The 18,509-nt window shown below is 41.8% G+C and overlaps 1 protein-coding gene across 4 annotated transcripts in view; it reads right to left on the bottom strand.

Annotated features, from left to right (window-relative positions):
• Positions 1–8,021: 8,021 nt before the first annotated feature.
• recql5 (RecQ helicase-like 5) overlaps positions 8,022–18,509 on the bottom strand; it is a 128,003-nt gene continuing 117,515 nt past the window's right edge. For 3 of the 4 annotated variants that reach the window (XM_041217248.1, XM_041217250.1, XM_041217252.1), the window contains 4 exons: positions 15,125–15,239; positions 14,794–15,045; positions 14,574–14,646; positions 8,022–8,415 (listed from right to left, as the gene is read on the bottom strand). In XM_041217248.1, coding sequence (XP_041073182.1) covers positions 8,321–8,415; positions 14,574–14,646; positions 14,794–15,045; positions 15,125–15,239 — 535 coding nt within the window. In that variant the 3' untranslated portion in view covers positions 8,022–8,320. The remainder of the gene's footprint in view (positions 8,416–14,573; positions 14,647–14,793; positions 15,046–15,124; positions 15,240–18,509) is intronic. The other variant, XM_041217249.1, reaches the window with a different exon arrangement.

Here is an 18,509-nt window from a genome sequence, read left to right as displayed (position 1 = left end):
AGGAGGTTCTTGAGATTAGGGTCGAGATGGCTAAGGCCATCAGTGAAGAGATGAAAAATACATTGATAAAAGACCAGAGTTTGAAAGCTAAGAGTGTAAGGAGGGTATGTAAGGCTAAGGAAGTTGCAGAGACAGGGTGGCAAGAGACTGGAGGAAATCAATGATTTTAAATTAATACTTTAGGGAACAGGGAGCCAATGTTATCTGAGCTCAATGACTATTTATTGGGCTCTTTTTTAGTAAGAAAAGTATCATGACGCTCTCATTTTTTGTTAACACACACCACAGGGTTTGATTGCCATCCATTGAATAGTGGCACTGGCATGGATTGGTTCCCAATTCTGTAATTAGGGGTGGAATTCCTTGGAAATACCAGATGGTCTCATCATGGTGGTCAGTCAGGTTCATCCCTCAGTGTTGTGTTTAGTATTTTCTGGAATTCTCTCTGACAATGATCTTTACAACCAAATTTTATTATTCCCCCTTTCAGACTGTATCACAGGTTATAGCCACTAGATCCCATTGCAAAGACTTGAGCACACAATCCGGACAAATACTTCAGTGCAGTACTGAGGCAGTGTTGCATTGTAGGAGGTGCCATCAATCAGATGAGGCTTTATCTAGTTGTTCAGGTGAATGTAAAAAATTGGATGGCACTATTCGAAGGAGAACAAAGTTTCCAGTGCTGGTGCCCTGGCAGTTACCTCAATCAACACCACTAAGATATATTATCTGGTCGTTTAGCTGACTGCTGTTTATGGGATCCTGTTATATGCAAAGCTGATTACCATGTTTGCCTTTATTATAAGCACCTCAAGTTAATGTAGGATACTGGAGAGATCAAGTCCAGAGGTGAAAAAATTCTGGATAGGGTGAAGCCAGACAATGAGTTAGTTAGCAGTGTTGGTGATGGATAGAATGGGATGAGAGGTGTGAAGTTCACTGTTGGTCATTTAAGATGGCCATATTTTGTATGGTCTAGCTCTGCATGAGCCAGGAAGGAGAAGTCTGTGATAAGAGAAGAAAGTTGCCCTGCAAATGATCTAACCAGTCTGGTCACGAATCTTGCTAACATTAAGAGCAAAATCTCCACCTGCATTCCAAAATATAATAACTGGCAGGCCTCGAAACAACTGCACCAGCCCACGAGTTATTAATACATAATAGACATGTAAAGAATCATAAAGAAAAGAGCGTGGGGGAGGTCATTTGAAAAAGAGCACGGAGATTGAAAATAAAAGGAGGGGAAGCTGAAAAGGAGCGGCCAGTGTGTGAGCGGCCCAGTGAAGGAGTGGAGCTTTGAGGCTTTGGCTCGAGAGGCTTCGGCGAGCAGAGGCTGAGGACGAGCTTTCTCCTAGTGAGGTCAGCCAGATAAGTTCCTTTAATTAAATTAGGAGTAGGTAATGGAGGCAGCAGTTAGGACAGTCGAGTGCTCCGAATGCAGCATGTGGGAAGTCATGGACAGCACAATTGTCCCTGATGACTACACCTGCAAAAGGTGCATCCAGCTGCAGCTCCTGAGAAGCCGAGTTAGGGAACTGGAGCTGAATGAACTTCGGATCATTCGGGAGGCAGAGGCAGTAATAGGAGTTTCAGGGAGACAGTCACCCCAAAAAGTAGGAGGCAGGCAGCTGGGTGAATGTCAGGAGAGGGAAAGGGAATAGACAGAAAGAGCAGAGCACCCCTGTGGCCGTTCCCATCAACAATAGGTATACCGTTTTGGATACTGTTGGTGGGACGACCTACCAGGGACAAGTTGTAGTGGTTCCTTCTCTGGCACCGAGGCTGGACCCTCAGCTCAGAAAGGAGGGAGGGAAAAGAGGACAGCAGTAGTGATAGGGATTCGATAGTTAGGGGGTCAGATGGGAGGTTCTGTGGGAGAGATTGAGAATCCCGGATGGTCTGTTGCCTCCCTGGTGCCAGGGTCCACGATATCTCAGATTGAGTTCTCAGTATTCTCAGGAGGGAGGGTGAGCAGCCAGATGTCGTGGTCCATGTAGGGACCAATGACATGGATAGGAAGGAGGAGGAGGTCCTGCAAAGAGAGTTTAGGGAGTTAGGTGCAAAGTTGAAGGACAGGACCTCCAGGGTTACGATCTCAGGAGTGCTACCCGTGCCACGTGCTAGTGAGGCTAGAAATAGGAGGATAATGCAGCTAAATACGTGGCTAAGGAGATGGTGCAGGAGGGAGGGCTTCATGTTTCTGGACAATTGGGCTCTGTTCCAGGGAAGGTGGTACCTGTTTCGATGGGACGGTTTGCACCTCAGCTGGAGGGGGACTAACATCCTTGCGGGTAGGTTTGCTAGTGCTGCTCGGGGGGGGTTTAAACTAGATTTGCAGGGGGAGGGGAACCAGAGTGTTAGAGCAGATGGTGAGGTGGAGGAGGATAAAGTTCAAGCGAGGAATGCATGTATAGACAGAAATCAAGGGTCTATACGTGATAGAAATGTTCTCAGGTGCATCTATTTCAATGCAAGGAGTATTGTCGGAAAGGCAGATGAGCTTAGGGTGTGGATTGGCACGTGGGATTATGAAATTATTGCTATTAGTGAGACTTGGTTGCAGGAGGGGCAGGACTGGCAGCTCAATGTTCCGGGGTTCCGTTGTTTCAGTCGTGATAGAGGGGGAGGGATGAAAGGGGGAGGAGTAGCATTACTAGTCAGGAAAAATATCACAGCTGTGCATAAGCAGGACAGCCCGGAGGGCTCGTCTACAGAGGCCATATGGGTGGAGCTGAGGAATGGGAAAGGTGTGACCACACTAATAGGATTGTATTTTGACCGCCCAATAGTCAGAGAGAATTGGAGGAGCAAATCTGTAGAGGGATAGCAGACCGATGTAAGAAACAGAAAGTTGTGATAATAGGAGATTTTAACTTTCCACATATTGACTGGGATTCCCATACTGTAAAAGGGCTGGATGGCTTGGAGTTTGTCAAATGTGTTCAGGAAAGTTTTCTAAATCAATATATAGAGGCACCAACGAGAGAGGATGCAATACTTGATCTCCTATTAGGGAACCAGACAGGTCAGGTGACAGAAGTATGTATAGGCAAATATTTTGGATCCAGTGACCATAATGTCATTAGTTTTAAGCTAATTATGGATAAGGATAGGTCTGGTCCTCGAGTTGAGATTCTAAGTTGGAGAAAGGCCAATTTTGTGGAAATGAGAAAGGATCTAGGAAGAGTGGATTGGGATAAGTTGTTTTCTGGCAAGGATGTGTTCAGTAAGTGGAAGGCATTCAAAGGCGAAATTTTGAGAGTGCAGAGTTTGCATGTTCCTGTCAGGATTAAAGGCAAAGTTAACAGGCATAGGGAACCTTGGTTTTCAAGGGATATTTGCAATCTAGTTAAGAAGAAGAGAGGTGTATAGCAGGTATAGACAACAAGGAGCAATTGAGGTACTTGTAGAGTATAAAAAATGTGAGAAAATACTAAAAAAGGAAATCAGGAAGGCAAAAAGAAGACATGAGGTTGCTTTGGCAGATAATGTGAAGGTAAACCTGAAGGGTTTCTACAAGTATATTAAGAGTAAAAGGATAGTAAGGGACACAATTGGTCCCCTTGAAGATCAGAGTGGTCTTCTATGTGTGGAGCCTCACGAGATGGGGGAGATCTTAAACAGTATTTACTCAGGAAACTGGCATAGTGTATAAGGAAGGAAGGGAAACAAGCAGTAGTGTCATGGAACATATAGAGATTAAAGAAGAGGTGCTTGCTGCCTTACAGTGAATAAAGGTAGATAAATCCCCCGGGCCTGACATTATATTCCCTTGGACATTGAGGGAGACTAGTGTAGAAATTGCAGGGGCCCTGGCAGAAATATTTAAAATGTCCTTAGCCACAGGTGAGGTGCCGGAGGATTGGAGGGTAGCTCATGTTGTTCTGTTGTTTAAAAAAGGCTCCAAAAGTAAACCAGGTAATTACAGGCCTGTGAGCCTGACGTCAGTAGTAGGTAAATTATTGGAAGGTGTTCTGAGAGATCGGATATACAATTATTTGGACAGCCAAGGGCTGATTAAGGATAGTCAGCATGGCTTTGTGTGTGGTAGGTCGTGTTTAACGAACCTTGTAGAGTTTTTCGAGGAGGTTACCAAGAAAGTAGATGAAGGCTGTGGATGTTGTCTACGGACCTTAGTAAGGCCTTTGACAAGGTCCCACATGGGAGGTTAGTTCAGAAGGTTCAGACACTTGGTTTCCATGGAGAGGTTGTAAACTGGTTTCGAAATTCGCTGTGTGGGAGAAGACAAGAGAGTGATAGTGGATGATTGCTTCTCAGACTGGAGGTCTGTGACTAGTGGTGTGCCACAGGGATCTGTGCTGGGACCATTGTTGTTTGTTATCTATATCAATGATTTGGATGATGTGGTGAATTGGATCAGCAAGTTTGCTGATGACACTAAGATTAAAGGCGTTGTGGAAACGAGGAAGGCTTTCAAAGCTTGCAGAGAGATCTGGACCAACTGGAAAAATGGGCGAGAAAATGGCAGATGGAATTTAATGTGGAAAAGTGTGAGGTGTTACATTTTGGAAGGTCAAACCAAGGTAGGACATACACAGTAAATGGTAGGGCACTGAGGAGTGCGGAGTAACAAAGGGATCTGGGAGTTCAGATACATAATTCCCTGAAAGTGGCGTCACAGGTAGACAAGGTTGTAAAGAAAGCTTTTGGCATACTGGCCTTCATAAATCAAAGTATTGAGTATTGATGAGTTGGGATGTTATGGGGAGGTTATATAAGACATTGGTGAGGCCAACTTTGGAGTATTGTGTGCAGTTCTGGTTGCCTAACTACAGGAAGGATATCAGTAAGATTGAGAGAGTGCAGAGAAGATTTACTAGGATGTTGCCGGGTCTTAAGGAGTTGAGTTACAGGGAAAGATTGAACAGGTTAGGACTTTATTCCTTGGAGTGTAGAAGAATGAGGGGAGATTTGATACAAGTTTACAAAATTATGAGGGGTATAGATGAGTAAATGCGAGTAGGCTCTTTCCACTTAGATTAGGAGAGATAAACACAAGAGGACATGGCTTTAGGGTGAAAGGGGAAAAGTTTAGGGGGAACATTAGGGGGAACTTCTTCACTCAGAGTGGTGAGAGTGTGGAACGAGCTACCATCTGACGTGGTAAATGCGGGCTCACTCTTAAGTTTTAAGAATAAATTGGATAGATATATGGATGGGAGAGGTCTGGAGGGTTATGGACTAGGTACAGGTCAATGGGACTAGCGGAATAATATTTCAGCACAGACTAGAAGGGCCGAATGGCCTGTTTTCTGTGCTGTAGTGTTCTATGTATGGTGGAACCAACCATCCATTGGCTATCTACTGCTCTTTTCTTTAAACTGGTTATGCTTTTTTAACACCAAAATATCAGCCTACCAAACAGATTTTTACAGGTGCTCATTTTTCTTTTATGCCCCAGGCACAGAATGGAGAAGGCACCTTTTCTAATTGTTCCTAAAATTCATGTGATATAGAAACCTTTTTCCATAAGGCAGCAAAAACTCCTGACATGGGAAAACTTTATTTATCTTGATCTTGTTGCATGGATTGAAGTGACCTGGAATCATGGGAGCTTTTTTGTCAAAAGTTTTGGATATTGCTCAAAAATTAGAGGGAAACTTGAGTGCCTGATCAAAGGTCATCGACCTGAAACTTTAACTGTTTCTCTCTCTCCACAGATGCTTTTATTAATTGTCCGTTTGTTTTAATCTTGCTGAGGTTGAAATGATACTCCTAGATGTTTTGGACTGCCTTTGTTGGAAAGGCCATTGAATCTGCAAAATCCTAGTGGATACTGTGTTTTTGGTTAATTTTAGGATTAGATGATTTATATGAGTCGTCCAAAACCCTTGTGACTGAGACACAAATCGATAATAGTGGCATTTTCACTAGATTTCTTGTAGTCAAGATCCATGCATATTTTGGCTTTGAGCAACTCTTGCATAAGACATCTCTAGGTTTAGATTTTTGATCCAATAATGTGCCTTTGGTCTATTTGCCACCAACTTCCTGCTTCCTCCTTTAGGGAAGTCTCGTTCCCAATCTAACGTAGGCAGATTCTAAAGTGGCCCAATGGTTTGCACTGGCTGTGGATGTAGTCCGTCTTGTGATGAATGGGAATATTATGGTTATTGTTTCAATGAGAAGAAATGCTTTAGCCAAAAACATGGCTTGTTCTTGGTTGCTTTCTGTGCTTATTTTCCTCAAAGTATATAGAGGGGGTCAGGGAGAGGAGCACCCAGTGGTAATACAGTGGATAGGAAGCATACTTACACATGTAAAGGAGCACTGGGAATACAAATCTAGGTTCATTCTCGCTACTTTTTTGGTTTACTCTATAGCAGGAGCAACCCAATGACCCTCAGGAAAATATATACATTTTCAATGAGCCTGCTGAAATATAGGCCAAAGGATAATCAATATTGATGAGCATTGGTGTTGACTGAGCAGTGCTGTCCTGAGGGGAGTTAGGGCCTCTTAGCAACTGGTGTGTTATCTAAGAGGTCTGCAGAGTCTTTGAAAAGTCAGACAAATATTTTGTACAATAATAAGCATCTACAATTGTGAATGGATTATTACGTTTTGCACAGTATGAGAAAGCACATGGTTGATCTTAGTACAGACATGTTGACCGACTATGCGACCACTTAGACACAGGCAATATATTGTGTGGATCACTACTGAAAGGAATGCTGTACAATAACAGTCCAATTGGGCATATTTTGTGCCCTAGCTCCTGTATTCTAATGTTGTGTTTTTGTCTACTTATTGTACTCATTCTAGAGAGTATAGGATTGACTGCTGATGTTAAAAGCTGAATAACAATAGAAATTTCTTTTGTTTGTGTCATTGAAAAGGACACACATGATAAATTGACTAAGTAATCTGACCTACTTGTGTAGAGAGGCTAAAGTCCTCATTTCAAACTTTTAGCAGTGAGGGCTTTGAAGTTAGCTGGGGAAAAAAGAACAGATACTATGATGCAGCTCCTGGGTCTTTAGTGAATGTAGGGATTAATGACCATGTGTGGCATCACCTCTAATATCAAGATGATCATATGTACATTCATCAGTTTCTCCAGAACCATGAAACTTGGCTATATTCCTACAGCCTGTAAAGGATGAGGAATGTGGAATAAGCTTGTGGATCTTGCCAACAAAGTGATTCTTGTTTCAAAGGGAACTAATGTTCCACCCTAAACCTTGTCAAGCTGTGGGGAAACAGATTTAGTAGAAAAATTAGCTCTTAGCTTGACTTTGTTTAAATTTGTTTAACAGATTTCATGCTAACTGTATCATTAGGTATCACTACCTCTCTTGGGAAAACACTGTAGCTGACCGACCCACTGAAGCAAGCACTAAAATTCAGTTCACCATGTTTCAAGGACCTACACCAAATTCGCAACTTTCTCCAGAGGAAGGCCAGATATGGCACAGCTGCAGACGTTCTCCCAAGCACCAACGACGACAATATGAACAGCCAGCATCGGACTCCAGTCATCAGAGGACCCACAGAAGATGAAATGATTTACAACTTGGACCTATTTGAACAATGTGGAGTCTACCACAAACCATTAATTACCACTGAAAGGAGGAACTGCTACCAAGCTCTGAAGTCCATTGGTCTTCCCCGATATGTTGACATCTGGTAATCTACAGGAGATTCAAATCCAAAGGATAGGCAGCAAGACAATTTGGGAAATGACTTCAGCTGATGTGAGGAGTCCATGAAGGAAATTAGATCTGATTTATTAATATGAGGTAAAGTATGAACTTCACACAGTCCAGCTTCATACTGTCCATGAAGGTAACCTAGATAGTGTTGAGGTTCTGCATTGTTAGAGGTACCCTCCTTTAGCTGGGACGTTAAACCAAGTCCCTATCTGCCATTCACTTTAGACGTAAACCCCTTTTTTGAATAGGATATTTTGAATTCTTGAAGGATCTGAACCCATATTATATTGTGATGTTGGTCAGGATAACAGCAGCATCGCACAACAGATCAAGACAGCAGAGTTGTTTAGAGAAACTTTATTCTGGTGAAGCCTTTCCAATTCACTCATTAATTACAACAGAACAATAATAATCCTATAAAATAAATTACTCCATTCTCATTCATCAAGCCTGGAGAATATTCCAAAGAGGTCACACAAAGAAGGCTGTTAAATGGCTTTTTTCCAAACAGAGATTCACCCTGATTGATGTCATACCTGAGATTAAGCAGCTCTATAACATTGAAGCCATATATTAACCATTCAATCTAAATATTTACAGAAACCGCATAGCTCTAAGATAGTGTCAAGTAAAACAAATGGCTATGTTGAATTGAGGTTTCTCCAATCATCCTCACTCTCACATCTCCTGCAGCTTTTAAAGAAACTGTGGATTAGTTGTTGAGCTGCTTCTTTTACTGGAAAAGATCAAAATGAAATGAGTTTTAAATACTGTTCAAAAAAGCAATCTCCTGATATATATTGTGGAATAAATGAGAGAAATCCTGAGATTCATCATCTGCTCATACATAAATGTCTAAATGTGTAATTTAGTTCTCTTTGAGACTGAGGTACAGTTTGACTGTCCCACTCATCTCATTTATTCCCAAGACAGAACCTGATGTGGATTCCCTAGGTACACAGAAAATGTCAGAAACCAAACCTGAATCAGTAGGAACATGAACCAGGGCAAGTGTTGCAGCCTATGCCAGACACAGAAAGTGAGTGACCCAGACAGTCAGTAGGAAAGAGACATATACAGAGCATCAAGGATAAGACAGAGTCTAATATTTAGAGGCATGGCAGGCTACCTCAGTCCCATCAAATTCAAAATAACAGAGGCTCTGACCATCATTTTCCAATCCTCTCTGGCTACAGGATTAGTGCCAGAGGAGTGGAAGACAGCTTACATTATATTATTATTTAAAAGGGAGAAAGGGATAGGCCAAATAATTACAGGCCAGTATGCCTAAACTTGGAAGTGGCCAAATTATTGGAAAAAATTCTGAGACATGGTATTAATCATCATTTAGAAAGTCACAGATCAACCAAGTATGTTTGTTAGGAAATGTAATTTCTGACTAACTTGATTGAATTTTTTAGGATGTAACGAGAGTCAGTGAAGATAGCGGGTTTGATGCAGTCTATATGGATTTTAACAAGTTTTTTTTTAAAACAACTTCCCACATGGCAGACTGGTCAGAAAAGTAAAAGCTCATGAGATTCAAAGGAAACTGGCAAGCTGGATCCAAAGTTCACTTAGTGGGAGGAAGCAAAAGGTAATGATCGACAAGTGTTTTTGTGACTTGGAAGGCTGTTTCCAGTGGGATTCTACAGGGCTCAGTACTGGATCACTTGTTTGTCGTAGATATCAATGATTTAGATTCAAATGTAGGTAAAATGATTAAAAAGTTTGCAGATGATTGGCCATGTATGATTGATAGGAAGAAAGCTGTAGACTGCAGGAAGATATCAATGGACTGATCGGGTGGGCAGAAAAGTGGCAAATGGAATTCAACTGGAGAAATGTGAGGTAATGCATTTGGGAAGGACAAAGAAGTCAGGGGAATAAACAATAAATGACAGACTGAGAAATGTAGAGGACCAGAGAAACATTGGAGTGCATGTCGACAGATCCCTGAGGTAGCAGGATAGTACATAAAGTGATTAGGAGGCCAGATGGAATACTTTCCTTTATCAGCGAAGGCAAAAAGACTAAAAGCAGACAGATTATGCTAGAATCGTATAAAACACTACAGCTAGAGTACTGTTATGGTCACTGCATTACAAGAAGGATGCAATTGAACTAGACAGGAAACAGGAGATTTACAAGTATGTTGCCAGAACTGTAGAATTTTAGCTATGAGAAAGATTTGGAAAGGCTGGGGTTGTTTTCTTTGGAACAGATGAGTCTGAGGAGGTGTATAAAATTATGAAGGGCCTAGAAAGAGTGGAGAGAAAAGATCTATTTCCCTTACCAGGGAGGACAATGACCAAGTAGTATAGACTTAAAGTAATTGGTAGAAGGGTTAGAGGGTAGTTGATGAGAATGTTTTTTCACCCAGAAGGTGTTGGGCGCCTGAAACTTACTGGCTGAAGGGATGATAGAGGCAGAAACCCTCAACGCATTTAAAAAGTACATCGATATGCACCTGAAATGCCATAACCAACAGGGCTATGGACCTAGAACCGCAAAGTGGAATCAGGTTGGTTAGCTCTTTTTTGGCTGGCACAGACACGATGAGCCAAATGGACTCCTTCTGTGCTGTAAGTTTCTATGTTAGGGCCAGAAACAATCCAAGAAAGCACAGTAGACAGCAGAAGCAAATCAAACCATACTAAATATATATCCTACCACTCTACCGAGTAAATGTAAGATCACTTACTCTAAACTAGTAAATATGTAAAATATGTATGCATTGCAAATTAAAATAGTTGCATTTTGACTATAATATAGCACTACTACTCAAAGTACAACACCAAAGTCAGTCAAGGGTCATGTATTTGAGTTAAACGGAACGAACGAACAAATATCATGGAGCAAATATCAAATAATATGCTATATTATTTACTTAATGTAAACTGTTCAACTAATACAGTCACTATACTCTAGATATTTTGTAGTAGAGATGTCAATACAAATCTCAAGATCAACTAGAAGAGTATTTAATTGTGGGCTCAGTTTCCTCAACAACCAATCAGCAGATCATAGTTGAAAACCTGCCTTTTCACTCATATCACTCAAATGTTTAAAAATATCTGTCATAATTGCTAGGATTAAAGAAGAGCCTAACAACTCTGGAGTTCCTTCCCCAATCCTCCTGCCTTGTTTCTTCGCTGTTTATCTTCAAAAACCTCCTAAAAATCTGACTGTGCTACTGGCCATCTTTTCTCATTCCTCTGCCTGTGAAATGTCTTGGGACATTTTGCTATGGTAAAGGCACTATAATAATGCACATTGTGTTATAATGCACCAGTGACTCTTCGCTGTTCCTTCCCTTTGGGATTGAGTGGGTATGGGCAGGGGATGTAATTAAAACTGGTTTTAGTTTCTCTCAAACACTAATTCTATCAGTGCCTCATTAATTTATTCAGTCCTAAGGCTAAAGTACAAAATAAACATTCCCAGATTTGACAACAGAAACTCCAGAATTGAAAAGGAGCAGAGCAGAAGAGTTACACATAGGGGACAGGGTACAATGGAATAGATACTAAGGAGTGCAGCAATATTGTTAAACATTAAAAGCAACAAAAGATTGCAATATTGAAGAGGAAGGACTGAGGGGATAGGTAAAGAATACTAGGTAGGCAATGACACAAAATAAGCTTTACATGACATAGAATGATGCAGTACAATAGCATATTAACACCACTGGTAAACAGAAAGCATGATTGGCTGGGAATTTTTTTTGAGAGAAATGTCAACTTCAAGGAGATTTGATTGAGTTACTTTAATAATGACAGTGTGCAGACTACTCAACATAGAACAAGGAACAAAGAAAAGTACAGCACAGGAACAGGCCCTTCGGCCCTCCAAGCCTGCGCCGATCATATTGCCCGTCAACCAAAACATTTTGCACTTCCGGGGTCAGTATCCCTCTATTCCCATCCGATTCATGTATTTGTCAAGTTGCCTCTTAAACACCACTATCGTACCTACTTCCACCACCTCCTCTGACAGTGAATTCCAGACACTCACTACCCTCTGCTTAAAAAACTTACCCCGCACATCTCCTCTATAGTTTTCTCCTCTCACCTTAAATCTATGTCCCCCAGTAATTGACTCTTCCACCCTGGGAAAAAGCTTCTGACTATCTACTCTGTCCATGCCACTCATAATTTTGTAAACTTCTATTAAGTCGCCCCTCAGTCTCTGTCGCCGTAGTGAAAACAATCTGAGTTTCTCCAACCTCTCCTCATAGCTAATAACCTCCAGACCAGGCAGCATCCTGGTAAACCTCCTCTGCACCCTCTCCAACGCCTCCATATCCTTCTGGTAATGTGGCGACCAGAATTGCACACAATATTCCAAGTGTGGCCTAACCAAGGTTCTATACAGCTGCAGCATGACTTCCCAGCTTTTATACTCAATACCCCGGCTGATGAAGGCAAGCATGCCATATGCCTTCCTGACTACCTTACCCACCTACATTGCCACTTTCAGTGACCTGTGGACCTGTACAGCCAGATCCCTCTGCCTGTCAATGCACTTAAGGGTTCTGCCATTTACTGTATAATTCCTGCCTGTATTAGACCTTCCAAAATGCATTACCTTACATTTGTCCGGATTAAACTCCATCTGCAATTTCTCGTCCCAAGTCTCCAACCGATCTATATCCCATTGTATCCTTTGACAATCCTCTTCACTATCTGCAACTCCTCCAACCTTAGTGTCATCTGCAAACTTACTAATTAGCCCAGTTACATTTTCCTCCAAATCATTTATGTATACTACAAACAGCAAAGGTCCCAGCACTGATCCCTGCGGAACTCCACTAGTCACAGCTCTCCATTGGTTGCCAGTGACTTTTCATGACCCCTTTTAGCCCTCCTGACTCCTTGCTTAAGTTTCTTTCTACTTTCTTTATATGCTCCACAGGCTTCATCTGTTCCCAGCCTTCTAGCCCTTACGAATGCTTCCCTTTTCTTTTGACTAATCTCACACTATCCTTCGTTATCCAAGGTTCCTGAAACTTGCCATACTTATCCTTCATCCTAGCAGGAACATGCCAGTCCTGAATTCTTATCAACTGACGTTTGAAAGCCCCCCACATATCAGTTGTTGATTTGCCCTCAAACATCCGCCTCCAGTCTAGATTCCTCAGTTCCTGCCTAATATTGTTATAATTAGCCTTCCCCCAATTAAGCACCTTAACCCGAGGACTCTTGTTATCCTTATCCACCAGTACCTTGAAACTTACTGCATAATGGTCACTTTTCCCAAAATGCTCCCCTACTGAAACTTCGACCACCTGGCCGGGTTCATTCCCTAATACCAGGTCCAGTATTGCCCCTTTCCTAGTTGGACTATCTACATATTGTCTCAGGAAGCCCTCCTGATGCACCTTACAAATTCTGCACCATTCAAACCCCTAGCACTAAGTGATTCCCAGTCAATATAGGGAACATTAAAATCACCCACAACAACCCTATTGCTTTTATATCTTTCCAAAATCTGCCTACGTAAGTGTTCCTCAATCTCCCACCGGCAACTGGGAGGCCTATAGTAAACCCCCAACATTGTAACTGCACCCTTCCTATTCCGGAGCTGTACTCATATTGCCTCGCTGCATGAGCCCACCGAGGTGTCCTCCCGTCGTACAGCTGTGATATTCCCCTTAACCAGCAGTGCAACTCCCCCACCTCTTCTACATCCCTCTCTATGCTGCCTGAAACATCTAAATCCTGGAATGTTTACCTGCTAATCCTGTCCATCCTTCAACCAAGTCTCTGTAATAGCAATAACATCATAGTCCCAAGTACTAACCCAAGCTCTAAGCTCATCTGTTATACTTCTCACATTGAAACAAATGCATTTCAGACCCCCAGTCCCACGGTGTTCAGGAATTTCTCCTTGCCTGCCCTTCTTCTTAGTCCTAAATGCTAGGGAGGACCAGGGAATGCAAGGATAAGTCACACACAAACTAAATGGCAGGTATTACTTGTTTTCTCAGAGAATCATTGATCTCTGAACAAATTGCTAACAAATACTGAGATTGTGAATTCACCGCAGACATTTGAAAGTAGCTGCACAGGTTCCTGAGTGTGGATAAGACATCTGGGTCAATGTGGTCTCCTGCAGCTCATTTGACTGCCTTTGTTTGGAGGTTGGGTGGGGGAGGAAATGTTGTAGAGGAATTCCCCAGAATTCTGGGAAGCTGGAATAAGGATTTTTCTGTGTGGGTGAGATGGGGTTAAAAAAAACTAGTTAAGTATGTGAAGGCTAAACTTCCATATGCCAAATGAGTTTTAACATGGCAAAGTAGTACAGTTAATTTAAGAGACAGTGTCTTTGGCCTGCTGACATAAGAAGAATGGATGTCTGAGAAAGGTTCCAGAAAACATCAGTACCAAACAGTAATGCACAAGCAAGAGCTAGGATCTTCAGGAAGGAAGGAAGAAAAATAAATCAGGAGGGTCTTTATGTATTGGTTTTATAAATGATTGTTATTGGGGTCAGTTGCATCTATCGATTACAATATAGATACTGATGTGGAAAGTCATTTGGTCTCTTCTAGTTCACCTGTCTAGAAAACAGTTGCAGTGCCCTCCATCACAGCAATCATCTGTCTCTGATCAAGAGCTTTCGCCTCCTCTTCCCTACTCATACGTCCATCAATATGTCGATCATCCTTTCAAGAACATCCCAATATCAGTTTGAACTTGTGCTTTCTTGTTGAACTGTCAGTTTAACCTTCCACACCCCTAATATTGCACTGATCATCCTGGAGGTTGTTTCGAGAGAAAAGCTTACCATGAATTACAAATTCAAGACTGCACCTGTCTCTTAGACTAATGGTACTGTCTCTTTCCCAGGACACAACAGATCACAAATGAAGGCAGAGTCTGCTCTTACCATTTCTTTTCACAGCATTCTCTTCAACAACCAGTAAATGAGAAAGGTGTCGAGCGAAGGCTTTAAATAAATCCTGCAGGATATGGGAGATGAGCCATTATTCATTAATTCAAGTGAGGACTTCAGTGTATCTATAATGAGCATTGTCATAAAGATCTGCTAGTCCCAAATTAAGAACAAAGGGCCTTGTGTGTTTTATTCTGATTCACTAACAACTCACTTTTACCTTAGAAGCAAACCTTCCCTCCTTGTAATAAGGAGTAAGGCATTTGACAACGATGTCTGCTGCCTGTTTCAGTTGTCCTCCATTTGATGCAACTGAAGATGCCTTGGTGCTCTCTTCCTTACATGACTGAAACAAGGAGTCAAAGGTCACCTTCTTCTTGGTCTGACTGCCCTTAACATCGGGTGGGCATAAGATGGAGGAATTGATGCTGGTTCGTTGTCGTTTCAGGTCCAGTGACCTTTGTCTCTGAAAGAATACAGGTGATAAGTTCAAGGCACAAGGAGCATAAGTCAGAGCGAGTGCAACAAACACCAAGGCGACTTACCTGGTCTGTTGCTGGCCTTTTCTCGCTAGCAGAGGAAGCAACTTTCCAGCCTTGGCTGCTTGCATCAGCCAGCATTTTCCCACCAGGAGCCTTCTCTACGTTCCTACCTCTGTCACTTGGTAAAATAACAATACAAAAACATCAAAAAGAATGTTCTGGGACACAAACAGCAGCAACATACAAACTAGTCGCAAACCTTTCCTGTACATATTCAATCAGCCAGTGTGCATTTCTCTGAGATAAAAATAGAAGTAGGCCATTTGGCCCCTCAGACCTGTTCCACCAATCAGTTAGTTTATAGCTAATCTATTCCCTAACACCAAAAATCTGCCTTTGCTCCACAAGACGAGATTTGACGAGATGTTCAAAATGATGATGAGGCTTTGATAAAGTAAATAAGGAGAAACAGTTTCCAGTGGCAGAGGGTCAAGGCACCACAAGTGCACTTTTTTTTTTACACAGAGTTATGATCTGTAGTGCACTACCTGAAAGAGTGGTGATTCAAAGCAGATTCAATAGTAACTTTCAAAAAAAGAGAATTGGATGAGTACTTGAAGAGGATAAAAAAAACTGCAGGGCTATGAGGAAAGAGCAAGAGTCTGGGAGTTATCAGATAGCTCTATCAAAGAAACAACACAGGTATGATGGGCCGAATGGCTACGATTCCATCCCTTTACCTAACACAACTTGATTGACTTATCAATCTCAGTCTTGGGAAATTTCAGTTGACACCCAGCAGCAATAGTCTTTTGGGCAAGAAAGTTCCAGATTTCTACCATCCTTTGTCTGAAAAATTGCTTCCTGATTTCACTCCTAAATGGCCTAGCTATAACTTTCAGATTATGGATTCTTGTTTCCCATCAGAGAAAGTAGTTTGTATCAATCTTACCAAATCCCTTTATTATTTTTAAAAAACCTTAATTAGATCAGCCATCAACATTCTAAACTCAAGGGAATTAAAATCAAGTTTATACAACCTGTCCTAATAATGTAACCCTTGCAGCCTTGGTATCGTTCTGGCAAATCAAATGACTAACCTCCTGACATCCCAAAGCCTGTTCACCATCTACAAAGCACAAGTCAGGAGTGTGATGGATTACTCTCTATTTGCCTGAATAAGTGCAACTCAAAAGACTCAATACCATCCAGGACAAAACAAACTGCTTGATTGCCATTACCTTAAGCATTCATTATCTCCACGGGACTGGTGCACAGTGGCAGCAGTGTATATCATCCATGAAATGCACTGCAGCAACTCACCAAGGTTTCTTCAACAAACCTCCACTTCTTCCAAACTCATGACCTTTACCACCTAGAAAAAGGGGTGCACCCTGATGGGGTCACCACCTACAACTTGCCCTCCCAAGTCACACACCATCCTTCACTGTTGCTGGGTTAAAATCCTGGTGTTTCCTACATAACAGCACTGTGGGTGTACTTATACCATAAGAACTGCAGTGGTTCAAGAATTGCTTCAACAATGTCTCAAGGGTGGGCAATAAATGCTGGCCTTGCCAGTGATATCTCCATCCCATGAATGAATGAATTTTTAAAAATACAGACCAGAAGATCTTCAGCTTGATCTCCAGCCTGTGATGAATTCATCTCAGTAACAGTGGTTGTCATGTTTGGGGTTTCTTGACCATTCTTCCACAAAAAGTTAATTTCAAATGCTTTCTTTTTTTAAAGCTTGGCTCATTCATTCATGCTTAGGGAAAATAATGTATCTAAATGAAAGGTGGTTAAAAGGCTTATGAGCTGAGGATTGATGTTGGTCCACAAAGACAAAATGATAAGCAATACCTTAATCTGTCTTGGCAATAAATGCCTCATACCGGTTGTGCTGGGAAGTCTCTGTTGCTAGAATCTCAATGGTGAGTGGTCTGGCAGGCCTTTCCTTCTGGCTGTTATGATCGGAGGCCAGACCCCCAAGTTGTTGGTAAGATCCAGTTAGGGACCAATAATGTTTTGTTTAAAATAGACAAAGTTTGAGATCCAAGATACCCACTAACAGAATAAAGCTGCAAGATTCCATAGGTTTTGAATAACACTTTGTCACCTGCAAGTTGGCTGCAAAGATGGCCACTGATACACATCCGCGCACACACACTGGTCCATGCATGCGCAGAAAACCAATGACGTTGTGCCCCAGTGTACGCAAACTGGAGGAACAACACCTCATCTTCCGACTAGGCACTTTACAGCCTTCCGGACTGAATATTGAATTCAACAACTTTAGGTCTTGAGCTCCCCTCTCCATCCCCACCCCCTTTCTGTTTCCCCCTTCCTTTTGTTTTTTTCCAATAAATTATATAGATTTTTCTTTTCCCACCTATTTCCATTACTTTTAAATATTTTAAATCTTTTATGCTCCCCCCACCCCCACTAGAGCTATACCTTGAGTGCCCTATCATCCAGTCTTAATTAGCACATTCGTTTAGATAATATCACTAACTTTAACACCTATGTGTTCTTTTGTCCTGTTGTTTATGACATCTTTTGATGATCTGCTTCTATCACTGCTTTTGCCTACAACCACACCACCCCCCTCCACTTCTCTCTCTTCCCCCCCCCCCCCCCCAACAACACCTTAAACCAGCTTATATTTCAACTTTCTTGGTTTCGAACTCAAGTTCTGTCGAAGGGTCATGAGGACTCGAAACGTCAACTCTTTTCTTCTCCGCCGATGCTGCCAGACCTGCTGAGTTTTTCCAGGTAATTCTGTTTTTGTTATGGCTTTGATTTGTTGTTTATTCTGAGTATTTGCATATTCTGTACCCAGGTGATTAAAGCTGTACTTTGCCACAAATGCACAGAAACCAGTCCAGCTCTCCACCCCATGTATTTATTATTTCTCTTTCAAATAGTAAAAGGGATTCTCAATGCAACTGCATACGTAGCACAATGAGAACAGTGTGGTGCCACACAAACCTCGGAGCACTGCTTTACAATCTAATTGTGCCAGAACTTCATCAGTTTCTGTGATAATCCATTTTCCCACTGTCATCAACTTTGGACAACTATATAACCTTATACTATCAACTTTATTCGTTCGGTTGTACAGAACTTGAGTATTGCTGAAAAATAGAGACATATCTGAGCTTTTAGTCTTGCACTCATTAGGGCACTTGCAAGAATACCAATATAAGGGAGGAAACAACAATTTATACTGTGTGTGAAGAGTGCTGATTGGTTGGCAAGTGTCATTACCATAGAGAATGCATCACTGATGGTGACTGACAGTTAACTGCCAAGCATTGTTTGAAATTTAAACCAGGCAGCTTGACCCTGATTGGTCAAGGCATTGCCCTGAGGAATGAGTCAGCAAAAGGCTGTCACTTATTTTGTGTAGCTGAAACAGGCGCAATATATATGCATGCTTGAT

This window comes from Carcharodon carcharias, chromosome 22 (assembly GCF_017639515.1).
Source record: "Carcharodon carcharias isolate sCarCar2 chromosome 22, sCarCar2.pri, whole genome shotgun sequence".
Taxonomy (NCBI): Eukaryota; Metazoa; Chordata; class Chondrichthyes; order Lamniformes; family Lamnidae; genus Carcharodon; species Carcharodon carcharias.
The sequence above is the reverse complement of the archived record's forward strand: the minus strand, read 5'-3'. Positions and strand labels throughout refer to the sequence as shown.